Consider the following 19493-nt stretch of genomic DNA (forward strand, 5'->3'; position numbering starts at 1 on the left):
GAGGAACCCCGGAGCACAACTATATGTACACAATGCATAGGAGTGTGTATATATAAATGTACAGCGTGTTGGCGTGTGTGTGTGTGTGTATTTATAGTGTGTGTTTGACCTTGGCCTCTCTCTGTGTCTCTCTGTGTGTCTTTCTGTAGTCAGGGCTGTTTGTATGAATGCGGTATCTCAGTGCTGTAGACAACAAGAGGCATTCTGACACTGCAAAAAGAGACATATGTCCAGACTCGGGGACATGAGGACATAGGGACTGGAAAAAAGCAGGCAGACTCAGACGAGCAGCACCGACACACCCAGCCGAAGCGAAGCAAGGCTTGCTCCAACCACAGGAAGAACCAAAAGGTTATGAGCCTGTCCTCCCGTTGGCCAAGGGATCTACTAGAGTAGGTTCTTACTGAGACAGATGGCTGGCTTTAACACGCTCAAGACCCAATTGAGAGCTGAGTAAATAGGTGGGGAAAAGGAATAAGGGCAGATTTGGACCCTAGATTCGCACAGTGAACAGGGAAGGGTGGGGGTTAAAGGGGGGAGAGCTGGGGCAGGGGTACGTACCGTAGGCAGGAGCAGCAGCGCTGTAGCCGTACGGGCTTCCAAAACCTGCAGGGAGACCATTTCACACACACTGTTACACATCCATATTTACAGTCAGGTTGGCTATTCACACACGTCGTATACACTCTTTAACCGCAGTACTGTATAATTCTGGACTTTGATTGGTCAGAATATCAATTAAATAGAACAGAAGTGAGAACAGCGAGCAGTTTGTGTCCATGAGGTTTCACTGTACGATAACAAGACGAGAAGTCTGACGTGTCTTTCTTTAATAAATAATGTTGTTGTTGGCATCTAGCTGTGGTAAAAAGATGGAATAAAAGACTCATGATTGTAGTAAAATTCGTGGTGGTAAAGAGACTCTGCACCATTACACCCCACCTGGTGTGACGTAGCCTGGAGCGGCAGCACTGACGAAGGCTCCTCTCGCGAGTGCGGCTCTTCCTCTTCCTCGAGCAGCTTGAACCGCAACGGCAGAGGCGGCGGCCGCCGCAGCCGCGATCACTCCTTTATTCTACAACACAAACCCACACACACACACACACACACGCTCTGATATTGTTTTCAGATCTTAGCTTTACATTACAGCTCATTTAAATATTTCACGTTTCAATGTTTTATCTCATCACACACACAAAACACTACACTTGCAAAGATACATACTGTACAAAGATGATTTACACACATCATATAGATTACAAACATAATATAGTATAAATAAACCAAAATAAACCGTAGAAAAATACATTTCAAATCCAAACTGGAGCACTATTCTTCCTTACATTTCCATTCCCCCCAGTTATAGCTCTAATTTACTATTAAAACGTCCGCTGCATCACGTCCTGTACCGCTGTGATCTAACAGACAATCTGTGTGTACATATTTACAGGAAGTGGAAGCGGACGATGTCTGTGCGCTCAAGGTCAGAGCATCGATAATCGATGTAAAGACCTTTCAGGATGTACAGCTCATCACTGATCGCATTACTCCTGAGAGCCGAGCCGAGCACGGTTCGGTCCCCGGAGGATCAGAGAGCTGTTTATCGGTTATCGATAACGACGACTGACCTGAGGGATGATTTTTTTTTTCTTGTTGCTGGCAGCATTGGGTCCCGAGAACAGTTTGTCCAGAGCAGCAAGGGCGGCGCTAGCTTTGGCTACTTTTTTATTAGGTCCTGCGCCACGGAACTTCTGTCCATCGACCTCCACCTGACGATAAGATCAGATCGATCAGATTGTTCGTTGACAGAAAACCACAAAGAGCTCACGGCAACAGGATGGTCCTGTGACTCGCCTCCATGACGAAGCGTTTGTCGTGGCTCCCTCCGCTCTCGGAGATCAGCTCGTATTTGAGGCCTCGCCGTTTCTCGTTCAGCTCCATCACCGGGTTCTTACCGCTCGCCGTCAGAATAGGACCCTGAGTTCGCACCTACACACAAAAACACACACACACACACACACACACACACACACACACACACACACACACACACACACAAGCTCTTTAACAGCTGTGTGGAGAAACGTAGCTGAAGAAACTGCAGATGTAACGTAAGATGCTTCAGGATCGATGCAGATTCCGATGGCAGTCTATAAACAGCAACATGACGCTATTTATCAAACATAATTCTGTTTCCTTTTAGTCTTTTAAAATGAATATAAACACATTTCCAATAAAATGAAGAAATAAAACGTTTACATCAACCGGTCTTATCATAATTAGGGGTTTAGTGTACGATTCTAAGTGGAGCAGCTCAGACGTGCTGTCAGGAAGGACATGAGAAAGTTTGTCTCGAGAGTCTGTTCGGTTTCACACTGAATGCAATTATACAAATAAAAAAACCCGCAAAACTGTGCAATGTTTAATTTTCTTCAAAAAAAAAAACAACAACAAACAGCCTTAATGGGTAGAGCTTTCCTTCCTCTTTGTATTTTCAGGCTAATACACCATTAAATAATTATATAAATAACTACTTTATGGTGGAAGTTCCTTTTTTTTCAGACCTGAGCGAGAGATTCTCACCTCTTTGAACACTAATACACTAAACGCTGCGTGTAAAGACATCTACAGAGCGTAAAATAAAATCAGTGTGTGTGTGTGAGTGGTGTGTGTGGGTGTGTGTGTGAGTGTGTGTGAGTGTGTGTACCTCCAGTGTGCTGGAGCTGTCTGTGGAGTGTGATGTGTTATTGCTCAAGTATGTCGATGTCTCGCTCTTGCCCTCGCTGTCCGACTTCTCATCTGCGCTCATGGAGTCCAAGTCTGTGTCAAAGCCTGTTGGGTATCCCATCGCCTGCAGAACCTGACACACACACACACACACACACACACACACACACACACACACACACACACACACACACAGAGACACATACAGACACACACACATACAGACACACACACAGACAGACACACACACATACAGACACACACACAGACAGACACACACACAGACAGACAGACACACACACACACACACACACACACAGACACACACAGGCACAGACACACACACGCACAGACACACACACACATTATACAGACACATCCCTGAGATTTTCTGCTCACACCACATGTTCACATTAAGCATGACATTATGTTCTGTAAAGCCGCTCTGAGACAATGTCCATGTTAAAAGTGCTGTTTTTCTGTGGAATGTTTTTTAAAGAATGATTAACTCACATTTATTGGTCTGATTAACTTTAGGAGAGATTAAAAAGAGAGACTGGTGAAAAATGGCACCACATGCGGTGGTTATTCCTGACAGTTTTAAGGACATAAGTATATTATTATACATGGATCATTTTTAATAATTGCTTAATATAAGAAAATATAAAACTCCACAGAGCGAATGTGAGCTTTTCTTTTTCCTGAATATTCTGAATTGGATTAAGTCAGAAAGTGCTATTCTGCTCACTGATTCAATTCTCAGCATCCTTCTAGCTGAAAAGTGTGTGTGTGTGTGTGTGTGTGTGTGTGTGTGTGTGTGTGTGTGTGTGTGTGTGTGTGCACCCTAACTGGTGCCTTTTAAGGCTGTGTTGTGGAGAAAAGAGGATTAGACCGGCTCGCTTCTCCAAAGTCCCTTTGTTCAGCCTGGAACACCACAGATACTGACCCCAGCATTACTGTGCCCGCTGTGTGTGTGTGTGTGTGTGTGTGTGTTTGTGTGTGTATACTGCGTGATTACAGCAGCAGTTTACTGATAGACTCTGTTACATCACTGAAGTCTGTACTGTGTTAACACAGTGATGTGTGATGCTGAATACTAAAAGGAGAATATTGCAGGAAACGTAATACACACACACCTGAGGGTGCACAAACATTTGCATTAAACCACATACATGGTTTTGCTTTATTTGAGTGTCTTATGCTCATATGTTACCTTAACAGCTACATGTAGCTTAGCCGTTTTCTTTGAAGAGCCCGAGGCTTCGTAGATGGTTCCATCCACATCTACGGACATGGTAAAGACCGGAGCGTGAACCGGACCGGACTGAGACAAGAGCTTGTACTGCAGTCCGGGACGGATCTGATTCAACCGCATGAGGGCATTCATGGGCTGGTTGGAGTCTATTGCTTTACTGTCTAAAACTGAGAGAGAGAGAGAGAGAGAGAGAGAGAGAGAGAGAGAGAGAGAGAGAGAGAGAGAGAGAGAGTAAAATATATATGGTATATCGAGAGATGGTCAGAAGAGAAAAGATAAACAGAGAGAGAGAGAGTAAAATATATATGGTATATCGAGAAAGTCAGAAGAGAAAAGATAAACAGAGAGAGAGAGAGAGAGACACACAGAGAGAGAGAGAGAGAGAGAGAGAGAGAGAGAGAGAGAGAGAGACAGAGAAAAAAATATATAAGGTATATATAATAAGAGACAGACAGAAGAGAAAAGATAAACAGAGAGAGAGAGAGAGAGAGAGAGTGAGAGAGAGGGGAGAGAAAGAGAGAGACAGGGAGAGAGACAGAGAGAGAGTAAAATGTATATGGTATATATAATAAGAGACAGACAGAAGAGAAAAGATAAACAGAGAGAGAGAGAGAGAGAGAGTAAAATATATATGGTATATATAATAAGAGACAGACAGAAGAGAAAAGATAAACAGAGAGAGAGAGAGAGAGAGAGAGAGAGAGAGAGACAGAGAGAGAGACAGAGAGAGAGACAGAGAGAGAGACAGAGAGAGAGTAAAATATATATGGTATATATAATAAGAGACAGACAGAAGATAAACAGAGAGGTAGAATTACAAGGTAGAATTACAGAATTTAGCAGACAAAGATAAAACAGCAGGAGAGGAAAAAAAGGATGGTAAGAGTGAGTGTGTCGCGGTCCCTTTAAAACTAACAAAGGGACTAACAAACTAACTGATAAACCTTTAAAACTAACATGACGAGAATAAAAATTAGTGATGATGGTGATGGTGCTACTGTGTGTCATGTGCTCTAACTCTCTCCATGGTGATGTACATCTCATGATCAGGACCTGCATGTTCCTGACCTCATCTGTTCTTGGCTTAATGGATAAATCCTGTGTGTGCTGATCTGCAGAAACAGCACTGGGTGGGTCGCTGAGAAATGACAAATCAATGGCATTGACTCACCGTGTGTGTCCTTAGTGAGAAACATGAGCAATTAGGAGGATGGGGTAAAAAGAGAGAAGAGAGTAAACGAGTGGGACACGATAAACTAACAGTAACAGAGCTGTGAGAGCTTCCTCAAACAAACACATAAACCACAGAGCAGAGAGAGAAGAAAAGGAGAAGTCACACAGCTAGACAAAGATGATGGTGGATGAAATTACTGTCAGTGATGTGACTGTGTGTGTGTGTGTGTGTGTGTGTGTGCGTGTGTGCGTGCATGAGTGTGTGTGTGTGTGTGTGTGTGTGAGTGTGTGTGTATGTGCATGTGTGTGTATGTGTGTGCGTGTATGTGTGTTTGCGTTTATGTGTGAGTGTGTGTGTGTGAGTTTATGTGTGTGTGTGTGTGTGTGTGTGTGTGTGCGTGCGTGTGTATGTGCATGTGTGTGTATGTGTGTGTGTATATGTGTGTGCGTGTATGTGCATGTGTGTGCATACGTGTGTGTGTGTTTGCGTTTATGTGTGAGTGTGTGTGTGTGTGTGAGTGTGTGTGTGTGTGAATGTGTGTGTGTGTGTGTTAATGTGTGTGTCACCTTTTCTCAGGTTGCGTTTCATCTTCTTGATGAGGTCCTTGTCGTCCATCAGGCCGTCCTCATAGGGCCTCTTTAGCCCTGAACCTGATTAACATCCTCAGCATTAATAAATGTAATAAATACCTCAATATTTCAAAACAATAATGATGAAATGATTTATTGTACTTAATGTATAATAATAAGAGCTTCTGAGACTGAAGGAGGTGAAAGGGGAGAGAGAGAGAGAGAGAGAGAGAGAGAGAGAGAGAGAGAGAGAGAGAGAGAGAAATACAGTGATGGGCTGAGGAAGGATAAAGAGATAGAGAGAGCAAGAGACAGATAGAGGACATGTTGAAACAGAGAGAGAGACAGACACAGAGACAGACACAGAGGGTAAGACAGAGAGAGACAGACAAAGAGAGACAGACACAGAGGGTAAGACAGAGAGAGACAGACAAATAGAGACAGACACAGAGGGTAAGACAGAGAGAGACAGACACAGAGGGTAAGACAAAGAGAGACAGACACAGAGGGTAAGACAAAGAGAGACAGACACAGAGGGTAAGACAGAGAGAGACAGACACAGGGGGTAAGACAGAGAGACAGACCCACACGCTCACACACACACACGCACCTTCTTTTTCAGACCAGGGGTATTTTGATGATGGTTTGTTGGATGGAAGTGGATCCATCTCTAAGACCTTGTATATCTGACCGAAAGCCATCAGCCGGAGGGCGTGCTGCATCACACACACACACACACACACACACACACACACACACACACACACACACACACACACACACACACACACACACAGTTATAAATCTGTGTGTAATACACTGTAAATTGTCAGGTCATTCACAGAAGCAATGCTGAGCTACATGAGGCATAAAAATATCCACATGCTCCCTTTAACACACTGCCACACACTTACTTTTCACCCTGATGAAACTCTTAGATCTGAGCTGTGACCTTAAGGTCACTCTCACTGCTCAGAAACAGCAGTGTGTTTAGCTGAAGGATCATGGAGGGGAAAAAACATAAAGACATCGCTGATGGATTTTTGTACAAAGATTGCCATTAGGAGAACAAGCGAGGGTTCAGAGCCTTTCAGAAGCAATAAACAGTACAGCAGTTCAGCCTGAGACACGACATGGCGTGCATTAGCGCACCGATCTTCCTCTGACTCCTGAAGCAGCGCTGCAGCATGGCTCAACTACGCAGGTCACGCACACCATCAAAACTGCAGCTGAAAGCCGTATGATGCATTAAAGTCTTTGGGGCAGGAAGTTAGAGCTGTTTGTTCATCCAAAGTCTAGGTTTAATGGACACGTCTGAATGGTTCTTAGGGACTGTTGTATCTCCTCAGCAAATATTTATTAGACAACATATGTGCATTAATGTCTGTCAAGGAGGTGTGGCCCATATTCATGTCAACAGAATTGAAGGAGCTGTGGCCATCTTCATAATATTAGCACCTTAGGGGCGTGGCTTCATATATAATATTAGCAGTAAAGACAGTTTTCTATTTGCATGTTATTAGCATTGTAGTAGGTGTGGCCTTATAGAGTCTTTATGTCACTTCCAGTGTCTTTGTTTTAGTCTCAGTGAAGGAGGTTTGCCTTCTACTGTACATCCATCAGTCTGAAAAAAAGAAGGCGTGGCCATTGTACATGTCCCTTACAAAGAAGGCGTGGCCATTGTAAGTGTCCCTTACAAAGAAGGAATGGCCATTGTACGTGTCCCTTACAAAGAAGGCGTGGCCATTGTACGTGTCCCTTACAAAGAAGGCGTGGCCATTGTATGTGTCCCTTACAAAGAAGGCGTGGCCATTGTACATGTCCCATACAAAGAAGGCGTGGTCATTGTATGTGTCCCTTACAAAGAAGGCGTGGTCATTGTACGTGTCCCTTACAAAGAAGGCGTGGCCATTGTACGTGTCCCTTACAAAGAAGGCGTGGTCATTGTACGTGTCCCTTACAAAGAGGGCGTGGTCATTGTACGTGTCCCTTACAAAGAAGGCGTGGCCGCTCTGTATGTCAGTACTAGAGAAACAGACTGAAGTCCTGGAATACAAAAGAATCTTTTGTTTGCTGAACCATTAAATGAGCTTGTTAATAAAACAAACAAACAAACAGCAGTCAAGCTGCTTAGCGTGCTTGTTGAATTTGTTTAATTTTAATTATCATACTGTGCAGCAGTGAAGAGGGACATCATCATCATCCTCATCAGATCAAACACAAACGATTAGAGTGAAAGGTTTGCTAAAGTCTAATCTACCAAAGCTAATTGCTTACTTGCCAGTCAATGTTTTGTGCTTTCAAATTAGCAGCCGCACAACAATCTCTCACTGTCCACACACACAAGCACACACACGTACGCACTCTCAGGCCCGAGCACACACGCACACGGACATAAGCACTCGCACACCCACACACACAAGCACACATCTTTTTACCATCAATTACTGTAATTACATCTAGATAAAAATAAAAGCAGTTAAAAAAACACAAATGCTCAGAAATGATCCTGTTTTGAGGGAGTAAAAAATTCTTCACTGCTGCTTCACCATGTCACTAAAAGGAGCACTGCTTATTAAACCCGCCCACTGACGCTTTAACTAAGGAGCCAACAGACGTCGAAACAACCTGCACATTTCTGAGAAGACAGATTAGCATTTTGTAGAGTCAGGAATGCAGCGGGGGAAAAGCTGACTTGCCGTTTCCTGTGTTAGTGTGGAGGGCAGTGTTTGCTGGTGGTGTGAGGTCATGTTAGGGCGAGCTTCCCGTCCTCGCTATTCTATCTCAGAATTTCACACTTGGCTGTTATGAGCTTGAATCTGTAGGTCACGTGACATCACAGCTTAACCAAATAAGCCTTATGATTATCTAGGTTTGTTAGGCTTTATGTAGGTTCTGTGTAACACTATAAACTGTGCAGTTCAGTTATGTAGCTGTTTGTATTACAGAAAAACTTTTTACTATTTTCATTCTTCCCGAATAAATGCGCTATTTTTAGAAACTGCGATTTCTGCAATCGTCTAAGGTCACATGGCAAACAACCAAAGATCCACACTCTAGAAACCACCAACTTCAACCACACACCAAGAGCACAGAAAACTTCTAACAACCTCACACTTCCCTTTGCAACAACTTGAAATAACATATGAGCATTCTCCTTCTGGCATCAGTCTAAAAACCACTTGCAATTAAATTACCACTGTTCAACTCCCCAGCTACCACCTTGAAAGCCAATGAACACACACCTTAAACGCTACCTAAAAACACCTGAAACACCGTAACAACAGCCGATCAAATCTGTCCTAATTGCGATCATTTTGTGTCATCCATTCATCCTGTGCCATCATACGCAGGTATGTTGCTGAGTTATATTATGTAAAACTGCATTGTGGTCATAAATACATAGAAAAAGTGTTACAAATGTAAAGAAGAAAGAGAGGGAGGCAATTCACCCAAGATCTGTAAGTCCACAAAGATCTACTGTAACATGATTAAACATTCTAGTGTCATATTCACCTTCCTTCAGTAGTGATTTGTTTTAATCCAATCAGCCTGCTGTTGTGCGTATAAGTGAGTGAGTGTGTGTGTGAGTGTGTGTGTGTGTGTGTGTGTGTGTGTGTGTGTGTGTGTGTGTGTGTGAGTGAATGTGAGAATGTGTGTGTGTGTGTGTGTGTGTGAGTGAATGTGAGAATGTGTGTGTGTGTGTGTGTGTGTGAGTGAGTGAATGTGTGTGTGTGTGTGTGTGTGAATGTGTGTGTGAATGTGTGTGTGAATGTGTGTGTGTGTGAATGTGTGTGTGTGCGTGTGCGCATCAGCACATCCTCACCAGTCCCTCTTCTTTATAACTCACAAACAGGGTAAAACTCAAGGTCAAATCTGATCTCATGCTATCTGATATGAGACGTGAGTGGAGTGTGCGGTCACCTGTGCACTGTACGTGATGGCCTCCGCCTGATCGGCCGTCATGGCTCCCAGCGTGTCGGTCAGTTTCTTTTCACAGGGGTCGTGCAGCCCCGGTCCACCTGAGGACGGAGGAAACTCTTCTTACATGGAGGTCAAACAAACATCACCAATAATGAATGGAGTAAAATGTTGGACATTATTGTATTGGCCTGGTGCTGAAACACAACGCTACGTCACGCCGGCTCTCAGAGCTGTAGTCCTGTGTGTACGGGTCAGAGCTTCTGTTTAATATACAAACCCCTAGGTCACATCACACACACCCAGTGTGGATTATTTATTATAACAACATGACAAACGGGTAAATCAGTGTGTCATTATGTCCGTAACGTACAGTATATACATTATATGTGTTACTGACAAGTCCAAATGTTACAGAAGTCGTCTATTAAAATCAAACATCCAGTTCAGGTCATTTTCTACAAAACCTGTCCCTTCATTACTATTCATTCATTCATTCATTCATTCATTCATTCATTCATCTTCTACCGCTTATCCAAAATTCTCAGGTCACGGGGAGCCTGTGCCTATCTCAGGCGTCATCGGGCATCGAGGCAGGATACACCCTGGACGGAGTGCCAACCCATCACAAGGCACACACACACACTCTCATTCACTCACACACTCACACACTATGGACAATTTTCCAGAGATGCCAATCAACCTACCATGCATGTCTTTGGACCGGGGGAGGAAACCGGAGTACCCGGAGGAAACCCCCGAGGCACGGGGAGAACATGCAAACTCCACACACACAAGGCGGAGGTGGGAATCGAACCCCCGACCCTGGAGGTGTAAGGCGAACGTGCTAACCACTAAGCCACCGTGCCCCCCCACCCCCCAATTACTATTATTAATATTATTTAAATCATGTCTCTAACCTTCTGTGTAATAAATCTGCTGCACTATTTACGTTAAGTTTCCTTTACCGGACCCTCGTGCCCTGTGCTGCACCTCTACGCCGCTGACCAGCCCTTTAACCCTCATCTACAGTGATTTACTCAACACTTCCTTCTGGACAAAACGAGGTCAGGGAAGACGCCAGGCTAACCCCGGTCATGTAGAGCGCATTAAATATTAACCTGTGCATCTTTCAATATTAATTAATTATATCCACATAAAAGCATGTGAGCAGTGCAGGTGAACTGGTTAAACCCAGGACGGTGAAAAGGAGGTCGAGTTAAAGCTCACGACCCCAAAACACATCAAAGCCTTACACTTATTTATCTGTGAGGTTTATTTGTTTGTTTTTTAACTTAATTGTTTTGATATCATGTTCTTATTTGGTGTATTTTTATATCTTATTTCTTTTAATGTATTATTTGTATAATTGTATGTTTCCTTTTTCTTCTGGGAAGCTCTTTGATTTGCTACTTTTAAAGGCGCTATAGAAAATAAAGTTTATTTTAGAGCCGTGACCAGAGAGCCGGGCTGAGGTTGTTACTTAAATGTAAAATGAAGGATTGAAATGTAGAGCTGGTTAAAAAGCAGGATATGAGGAATAAAATGAATCACAAGGCCATTACCACCTGCGCTGTTTCGACTGTCTCGGTGTTCCCTGTACAGCCAAGAGGTATTTACCTGGGAGTAGGATCCCGGAGGCGAGACACTCCATGACCCGGCGCAGAGCCTCTCCTGCTCCCAGCGGCCGGTTACATGTTGCGATGGCCTTCTCACACAGCAGCTCCAACGGCTAACAGGAAGGAAGAAAAAAGAAATTCATCAGCATCATAAACACCCTTACTGACTGAAATCAAGATTTTCTCTTTATTCTCAGAATTTTTTCAGATATCAGGGAAAAACACATTTTTTTTATAACTGGAAATGTTTGTGTACAAAGAGACACTCTATATATGTATATATAGGGCTGGGCGATAAAACGATAACGATATGTATCGCGATAGACACGTGATCGATATCGATAAAAAATGTGTTCGATAAAATGTTCGATATTTTTTATTCTTCGTCGGAAGAAAACAGAGGTCGCGAAGCAAGTTTGGTTGCATTAACAATTCACTCGCTCACTGGTAACCTAGCAACGTAGGGAGTGACACGCTAACAGCCAATCACGTAACAGTATCACGTTCGGTTGCGCCATATCTTCGTCTTGTGCCGATCTGCTGGATTCCTCTTCAGTAACCGGCGACTGATGAGCAGAAAATGAGCCGCGGCGAGCGAGAGAATTGTAAATAAAAGAGGAAACGTCGCCTCACCAGTATGGCGTTTTTTTTTTTATATTTTTCTCCTGGTCCTTATTTTAAATGGGTCATAAAAAATATCAATAATTATCGATTTCGACCGATACGAAACACCGATATCGTGATACATTTTTCAGTCGTATCGCTCAGCCCTAATATATCATTATTAATATCGTAAATGTTTTCTAGAGCTACAGAGTGTATGAACTTGAGCCAATACAAATAAATATCTAAATGTTGACTCTTTAGCAGAAGGTCTAATGATTTAACACTAAACTACCGTTAATTTTAACGCCGCTAAACGTTACAACTTCCACCTTCGATCTATTTGAATATATTGATTGTAAATGATAAAGAAGTCGAGCAGCACCACTCACCCATCCTTTGAGAGGTTCCCAGGCCTGCACACGGTTGCACATGTCCCTCAGAATCCGTAAAACGATCACTCCTGATTTTAAGCCGTTTACTCTCGCCTGAGGAAATAAAGGCGTTTAAGCGTGAGCTAGCAACACGAACGGCACTCGCAACACGACCCGTACCTCGGTCTTACTCTGTTCTCGGTTAGTGTGTGTGTGTGTGTGTGTGTGTGTGTGTGTGTGTGTGTGTGTGAGAGTGTGAGAACATGGATCTCTGTGTGATCAGAGGTCCAGCGTGTTATGGGATCGGGTGAGAAGGGAGACGGGGGGAGGAGGAGGAGGAGAGTCCAGGTAAAAGCACTGACATTTTTTTTAAATGACAAACAAGCAGGTTACAAAAAAAAAAATAAACAAACAATGCAAAAAAAAAGTGTACAATTGCTTTTGTAGCCTTACGAGAGTGACAGGACTTTTTTTTTTTTTGAAGTGAAGGTCATAAGGCTACAATAACAATGAGAGAAAGAGAGCGCCAACCTGGAACCATTTAGCATGTCGCAGAGATGCCAGCGCCACCAGGCACCTCTGTCTATCCAGCAGGTCCGACGGCTCGCTCGCCTCAACAACGCTCTCTATCGGCGAGAAGAACGGGACAAGAAATCAAATCACACACACGCATACACACTCACACACACATATGCATACACACATACACACAATGGCTCTGTTAAGGTTCGGCAGTGGTGGTGGGGGGGGCGATGCTGAGTGACTGAAGTCCAGTGCATCCGAATGAGATGAGATTTGACCGATCTTAAGCCGACACCCCCGCGACATGATTACTATTGTATTTGGGTCAAACTTTGTTTAAAAGGGAAAAGAAGTCTCGATTTATTTTCTATAGCAGAACAGATCGAAATATTTCAGACCAAAACATAAAGCACGTTAAATTTAACACTCGTTTTTAATATGTTAACGTTTCTATAGTAACAGCTCATTGTCAGAAAAATGTGTTGTTAGAAAAGAGAAAATGATTTTGTTCATGTTCTAAAAGAAGGCAGTTTTTTAACCAAAACAGACTCCGGTGTCAGTGCTCTCACGTTTGTTGCTGCTACAAAAAATTTGACCAAAGTAATCATGAGAGCTAGAAAATTAAAGTGGGGCGTAGGATCGGTCAATTCGCCGCCATCTCATTGGCTGGCTGGAAACTGGGGCAGAGGAGGTGGGCGGGATTTGCTAACAGGTCTTAGCATGCCTGTGTTGAGTTTCTGCATGAAGAGAGAGAGGACGTGGCCTGATGGAGAGAAACATCAGACTCAGATCTACAGAGATCTGCGTGTGCTAAGACCTTTAGCGAATCAGTGCCGGACCGCTCAGATCTACAGTGGAGTAAATGTTTACATGCAGTGGGCAATGTTAGAACATCTGTAGGATACATAACCCATACCCCCCCCCCCCCACACACACACACACCCCACACACACACACACACAAACTGCACTGGTGTTTCATTACGGAGTTCTCTCAGCACGCAGTGTTGTTGTATTGTGCATGTATAATGAATTCGATAAACAATAAGAAAAGAAATAAAGCTAAATCTGTAAGGGATTGGTGGAGAAGGTAAAAAACGAGTGCAGGAGATTAATCACGGTGCTCTACATAGAGATCAGCCTCTGATGATGAGAGCGTTCGTCTCCATTTCACTTTCCTGCACGGGAATTAATCAGAGCCGCACAGCTGAGACCTGCTTAACTACAGAAGCTCACTGAAACCCCTGTCTGTCTCACCGTCTGTCTGTCTGTCTGTCTCACCGTCTGTCTGTCTGTCTCACCGTCTGTCTGTCTGTCTCACCGTTTGTCTGTCTGTCTGTCTCACCGTCCGTCTGTCTGTCTGTCTCACCGTCTGTCTGTCTGTCTCACCGTCTGTCTGTCTGTCTCACCGTCTGTCTGTCTGTCTCACCGTCTGTCTGTCTGTCTCACCGTCTGTCTGTCTGTCTCACCGTCTGTCTGTCTGTCTCACCGTCTGTCTGTCTCTCACCGTCTGTCTGTCTGTCTGTCTCACCGTCTGTCTGTCTGTCTGTCTCACCGTCCGTCTGTCTCACATACCGTCCGTCTGTCTCACTCACCGTCCGTCTGTCTCACTCACCGTCCGTCTGTCTCACTCACCGTCCGTCTGTCTGTCTCACTCACCGTCCATCTGTCTGTCTCACCGTCTGTCTCTTGCTTGCTCTTTGTGTCTAGGTCTTTCTCTCTTTCTCTCTTCTCTCTATTATAGTCTCTCACTTTCAGTGCATCTCTCCACATCTCTCTCGCTCAACCCACCTCTCTCCCTCTCTCTTGGCAGACATGGCGATCGATCACAGATCAGTGGACATCAGGTGGCCTTTAAAATGTCTAAGGTAGGAGCAGATATCACTCAGCAAGCAGGAAGAGATTCGAGATTAAGCCGTTCCTCATGGGGACAAGGTGTTTGACCCAAGTGAAAATATATGAACGTTGATGTCAGCTACAGCTCTCTCTCTCTCTCTCTCTCTCTCTCTCACACACACTCTCTCCCTCAGTCACGCTCTATCTCCCTCAGTCACTCTCTCACTCATTCTTCCTCCCTCACTCTAAACGTAGAAATACAATGCTCCACTTCCTAACCCAATCTTCATCCTGACAGAGAGAGAGAGAGAGAGAGAGAGAGAGAGAGAGAGAGAGAGAGAGAGAGAGAGAGAGAGAGAGAGAGAGTGTGTGTGTGTTGGTGAAAGAGAGAGAGAGAGTGAAAGAGAGAGAGAGTATGTGTGTGAAAGAGAGAGAGAAATAGAGAGAGAGAGTATGTGTGTGAAAGAGAGAGAGAGATAGAGATAGTGTGTGTGTGAGAGAGAGAGAGAAATAGAGAGAGAGAGAGAGACAGAGAAAGAGAGAGAGTATGTGTGTGAAAGAGAGAGAGAGAGAGAGAGAGAGAGAGTGCGGGTGTGAAAGAGAGATAGAGAGAGAGAGTGTGTGTGTGAAAGAGAGAGCGAGAGAGTGTGTGTGAAAGAGAGAGAGAGTGTGTGTGTGAAAGAGAGAGAGAGAGTGTGTGTGTGTGTGAAAGAGAGAAAGAGAGAGAGAGAGAGAGAGAGAGACACAGAGAGAGAGAGGCAGACAGCCAAAGAGACACTGAGAAAAGAAGAATATATGGAGAAGGTAAATTAGATAAATAAGTAATATCAAAGATTAAAATAAAAGATTTCCTCGTTATCTACTTCCTCAATCTATTGACAGGGCTTTGGGTCAGTGAGTCGTGTGTGTGTGTGTGTGTGTGTGTGTGTGTGTGTGTGTGTGTGTGTGTGTGTGTTGATTAGGTGTTCAGGACCCTGTGGCTTTAGGCCCTGCTGTGTATAATGAAAGCATCCTGATAAAAATGTAAAAAATCCTTTTTTTTTTTGCATTAACTTCATCACATTTGTTTACCAACATGTGCTCTCACACACACACACACACACACACACACACACACACACACACACACACACACACACACACACACACACACACACACACACACACACACAGGTACCTTGCTCTCCTGTCTCACCATCCTCTCTGATCTGTGGAGAGGTGAGTGTGACCTTCAGTGTGAGTTTGGGCTCCGCTGTACTGCAGATTAAAATGGCCGCCTCAGGGACACTGCACTCGACCTCATACTTCTCTTCCGTTATTTTCTGTCAGGGAAGGTCAAAGGTCACAGGGTCAAAAACAAAATAGCCAGTCAAATGTTTAACGCTATCACATCAAAATACACAAAAATACGAGACATTCCCCTGAACGAGTCTTGCACAAATAATTCAATAACGATTTTTAATAATTAAATAATGATAAACATGAAAATATGAATAAGAAAGTGACAAGAAAGTTAAAGATGATTATAAAATGATGAGAAATGATTTAGTGTTTTATGGCACGAGCTGCTGATCGTGACTCTATAAAATATATAATATATAAAATTAATCAAAACCTCATTAATATTCAAATATATCTTGTATTAATATATGAATTGTATTCAGTAATTAAAATACATTTTTACATGAACGTGACGTCCCACTGACCTTCTACACAACATAAAACCTCCGAATCTATTCCACACACGCAGCCTTAATCTGCAGCGCTCTTTTGGTTTGAACGAGGAAATAAGCCCATCATTCTGCAACTGTGTGTGTGTGTGTGTGTTTCTGTGTGTGTGTGTTTCTGTGTATGTGTGTGTGTTTCTGTGTGTGTGTGTGTGTGTTTCTGTGTATGTGTGTGTGGTTGTGTGTGTGTGTGTGTGTGTATGAGTGAGTGTGCAAGAGTCAAGGACAGAGGGATTTATTGAGAAAGAGAAGATAAAATGAGAGAGAGTGATTGGAATAGAAAGAATGAAAGAGAGCAAGAAAAAAAAGATAGAAGATAGAAATAAACAAGAGAGAGATGGACAGAATTTGTGTGAAAGAGAGAAACTGAGTGTGTGAGTGAGAGAGAGAGAGAAACAAAGAGTGAGACCGAGACAATAAAGGAGGAAAAGAAGAGAAACAGTAGACTGCATAGAAAAGATTTCTGTTCCATTAAAAGCCGATTTATTACATTTTTTGATCATACTGACAGATCACTCACCTTCAGTAAGATCCTGTGTGTGTGTGTGTGTGTGTGTGTGTGTGTGTGTGTGTGTGTGTGAGTGAGTGAGTGAGTGTTTGTTTGTGTGTCTGCAAGTGAGAGAGTGTGTCTGTGTGTATGCAGAAGTGACTACTGTGTGTGTGTGTGTGTGTGTGTGTGTGTGTGTGTGTGTGTGTGTGTGTGCGCGCAAGTGAGAGAGTGTGTCTGTGTGTATGCAGAAGTGACTACTGTGTGCGTGTGTGTGTGTGTGTGTGTGTGTGTGTGTGTGTGTGTGTGTGTGCAAGTGAGAGAGTGTGTCTGTGTGTATGCAGAAGTGACTACTGTGTGTGTGTGTAAGTGAGAGAGAGTGTGTTATCTGCAGTGAAAGTGAGTGTGTCTGTGTATATGCGGAAGTGTGTGTGTGTGTGTGTGTGTGTGTGTGTGTGTGTGTGTGTGTGTGTGTGTGTGTGTGTGTGTGTGTGTCTATTGACTATGTGTTCAGGACCCTGTGGCCTCCTGCTCTGCTGGGTTAGTTGTCTAATTAAGGGAAGCTTGCGACTGGCAGGATCAGATTAATTACACACAATGAATATAAATAGACTGAGCTTGTTAGTGCCAGTGTGGCTGCCTGCTCTGTCTCTCTTACTTACACACAGACGCACAGACACACACAGACACACACAGGCACACAGAGACACAGTCTCACAGACTCACATACGCACAGACTCACAGGCACACAGACACACAGAGACACAGTCTCACAGACTCACATACGCACAGACTCACATACGCACAGACTCACAGGCACACAGAGACACAGTCTCACAGACTCACAGACTCACATACGCACAGACTCACATACGCACAGACTCACAGACACACAGTCTCACAGACACACAGTCTCACAGACTCACATACGCACAGACTCACAGGCACACAGAGACACAGTCTCACAGACTCACAAAAGCACAGACTCACATACGCACAGACTCACATACGCACAGTCTCACATACGCACAGTCTCACAGACGCACAGTCTCACAGACGCACAGACTCACAGGCACACAGACACACAGAGACACAGTCTCACAGACTCACATACGCACAGACTCACATACGCACAGACTCACAGACACACAGAGACACAGTCTCACATACGCACAGACTCACATACGCACAGTCTCACAGACTCACATACGCACAGACTCACATACGCACAGACTCACATACGCACAGACTCACAGACGCACAGACTCACAGACGCACAGTCTCACATACGCACAGACTCACATACGCACAGACTCACATACGCACAGACTCACATACGCACAGACACACAGAGACACAGACGCACAGTCTCACATACTCACATACGCACAGACTCACAGACGCACAGTCTCACATACTCACAGACTCACAGACGCACAGACTCACAGACGCACAGTCTCACATACGCACATACGCACAGACTCACATACGCACAGACTCACATACGCACAGACTCACATACGCACAGTCTCACAGACTCACATACGCACAGACTCACATACGCACAGACTCATATACGCACAGACGCACAGACTCACAGACGCACAGACTCACATACGCACAGACTCACATACGCACAGTCTCACATACGCACAGACTCACATACGCACAGACTCACATACGCACAGACTCACATACGGGTTAAATATTGTGTTTATTAATTCTTAAATGAATGTATTTTGTGTGTATTGTTATATTGTGGTTTGGTCATGTATGTAGTTTGTCTCCTGGTGGTTGTGACCTGTCCAGAATCTTTATATATATATATTTGTAATTAATAACAGGCGTGTTCACGGTATCACTTTAACTAGCTCGTTTACATCTGAAATGAAATAATGCTCTCATCAATCAGTGAGAAAATCAAATACATTTCAGACTATAAAAGTGACCCAACTTTACTGAGAACCTACAACTGAGCAGAAACACCAGCAGCCTCGGTGACTTGCGTAATGACTTTATTATATAACAAGATGAGAGGAAACCATGACGTGATTGTTAGCAAGTGACTGAAGAAGAGTCAGATCAAAGGTGTGTGTGTGTGTGTGTGTGTGTGTGTGTGTGTGTGTGTGTGTGTGTGTATACCTCCATCTGTACTGGGAGGTTATCACAGACAGTCTGCAGCAGTGTGTTTGTGGGTTTTTCTCGACACATGAGCACAAGCTCCAGGTCCATGTCATCTTTAATGAGCAGCCCTTTAGCCACCAGGCCAATCCGCATCACCCCACATAGCACCCTGCCATCACCCCCATTACTGCTGCTGCTGCTACTGCCCTCACTGAGAGAGAGAGAGAGAGAGAGAGAGAGAGAGAGAGAGAGAGAGAGAGAGAGAGAGAGAGAGAGAGAGATTCAAACAGTCAATAATACAGTCATTATTAAACAATAATTATTACATTTACATTTCCAGCATTTAGCAGACGCCCTTGACACCCTGGGATTCGAACTCACACACTTCCGAATTGGTAAACCTTAACCACTATTAATGACTAATATAGGATCTCTGTATAGGATTTGTTTTGACCGTATACATGTACAACATTACAGTAATGAGAAGTGCTCTGTTTGTTAACACCGAGAGAACTAAAGTGAATGAATCAGTACAGTACTGCTGTGTGTCCACTGT

At 43.9% G+C, this 19493-nt stretch overlaps 1 protein-coding gene across 7 annotated transcripts in view; it reads right to left on the reverse strand.

The window, feature by feature from the left end:
• Window positions 1–19493, reverse strand: part of LOC113634885 (spermatid perinuclear RNA binding protein) — an 84738-nt gene that overhangs the window by 7517 nt on the left and 57728 nt on the right. For all 7 annotated transcript variants that reach the window (XM_047804682.1, XM_047804684.1, XM_047804681.1 and 4 more), the window contains 14 exons: window positions 18956–19148; window positions 15777–15921; window positions 12774–12868; window positions 12261–12356; window positions 11267–11378; window positions 9650–9747; window positions 6336–6441; window positions 5723–5806; window positions 3941–4149; window positions 2708–2860; window positions 1855–1989; window positions 1629–1769; window positions 943–1075; window positions 562–606 (listed from right to left, as the gene is read on the reverse strand). In XM_047804682.1, coding sequence (XP_047660638.1) covers window positions 562–606; window positions 943–1075; window positions 1629–1769; window positions 1855–1989; window positions 2708–2860; window positions 3941–4149; window positions 5723–5806; window positions 6336–6441; window positions 9650–9747; window positions 11267–11378; window positions 12261–12356; window positions 12774–12868; window positions 15777–15921; window positions 18956–19148 — 1745 coding nt within the window. The remainder of the gene's footprint in view (window positions 1–561; window positions 607–942; window positions 1076–1628; window positions 1770–1854; window positions 1990–2707; window positions 2861–3940; window positions 4150–5722; window positions 5807–6335; window positions 6442–9649; window positions 9748–11266; window positions 11379–12260; window positions 12357–12773; window positions 12869–15776; window positions 15922–18955; window positions 19149–19493) is intronic.

The sequence above is a fragment of the Tachysurus fulvidraco genome, chromosome 20 (genome assembly GCF_022655615.1).
Source record: "Tachysurus fulvidraco isolate hzauxx_2018 chromosome 20, HZAU_PFXX_2.0, whole genome shotgun sequence".
In the NCBI taxonomy this organism is placed as follows: Eukaryota; Metazoa; Chordata; class Actinopteri; order Siluriformes; family Bagridae; genus Tachysurus; species Tachysurus fulvidraco.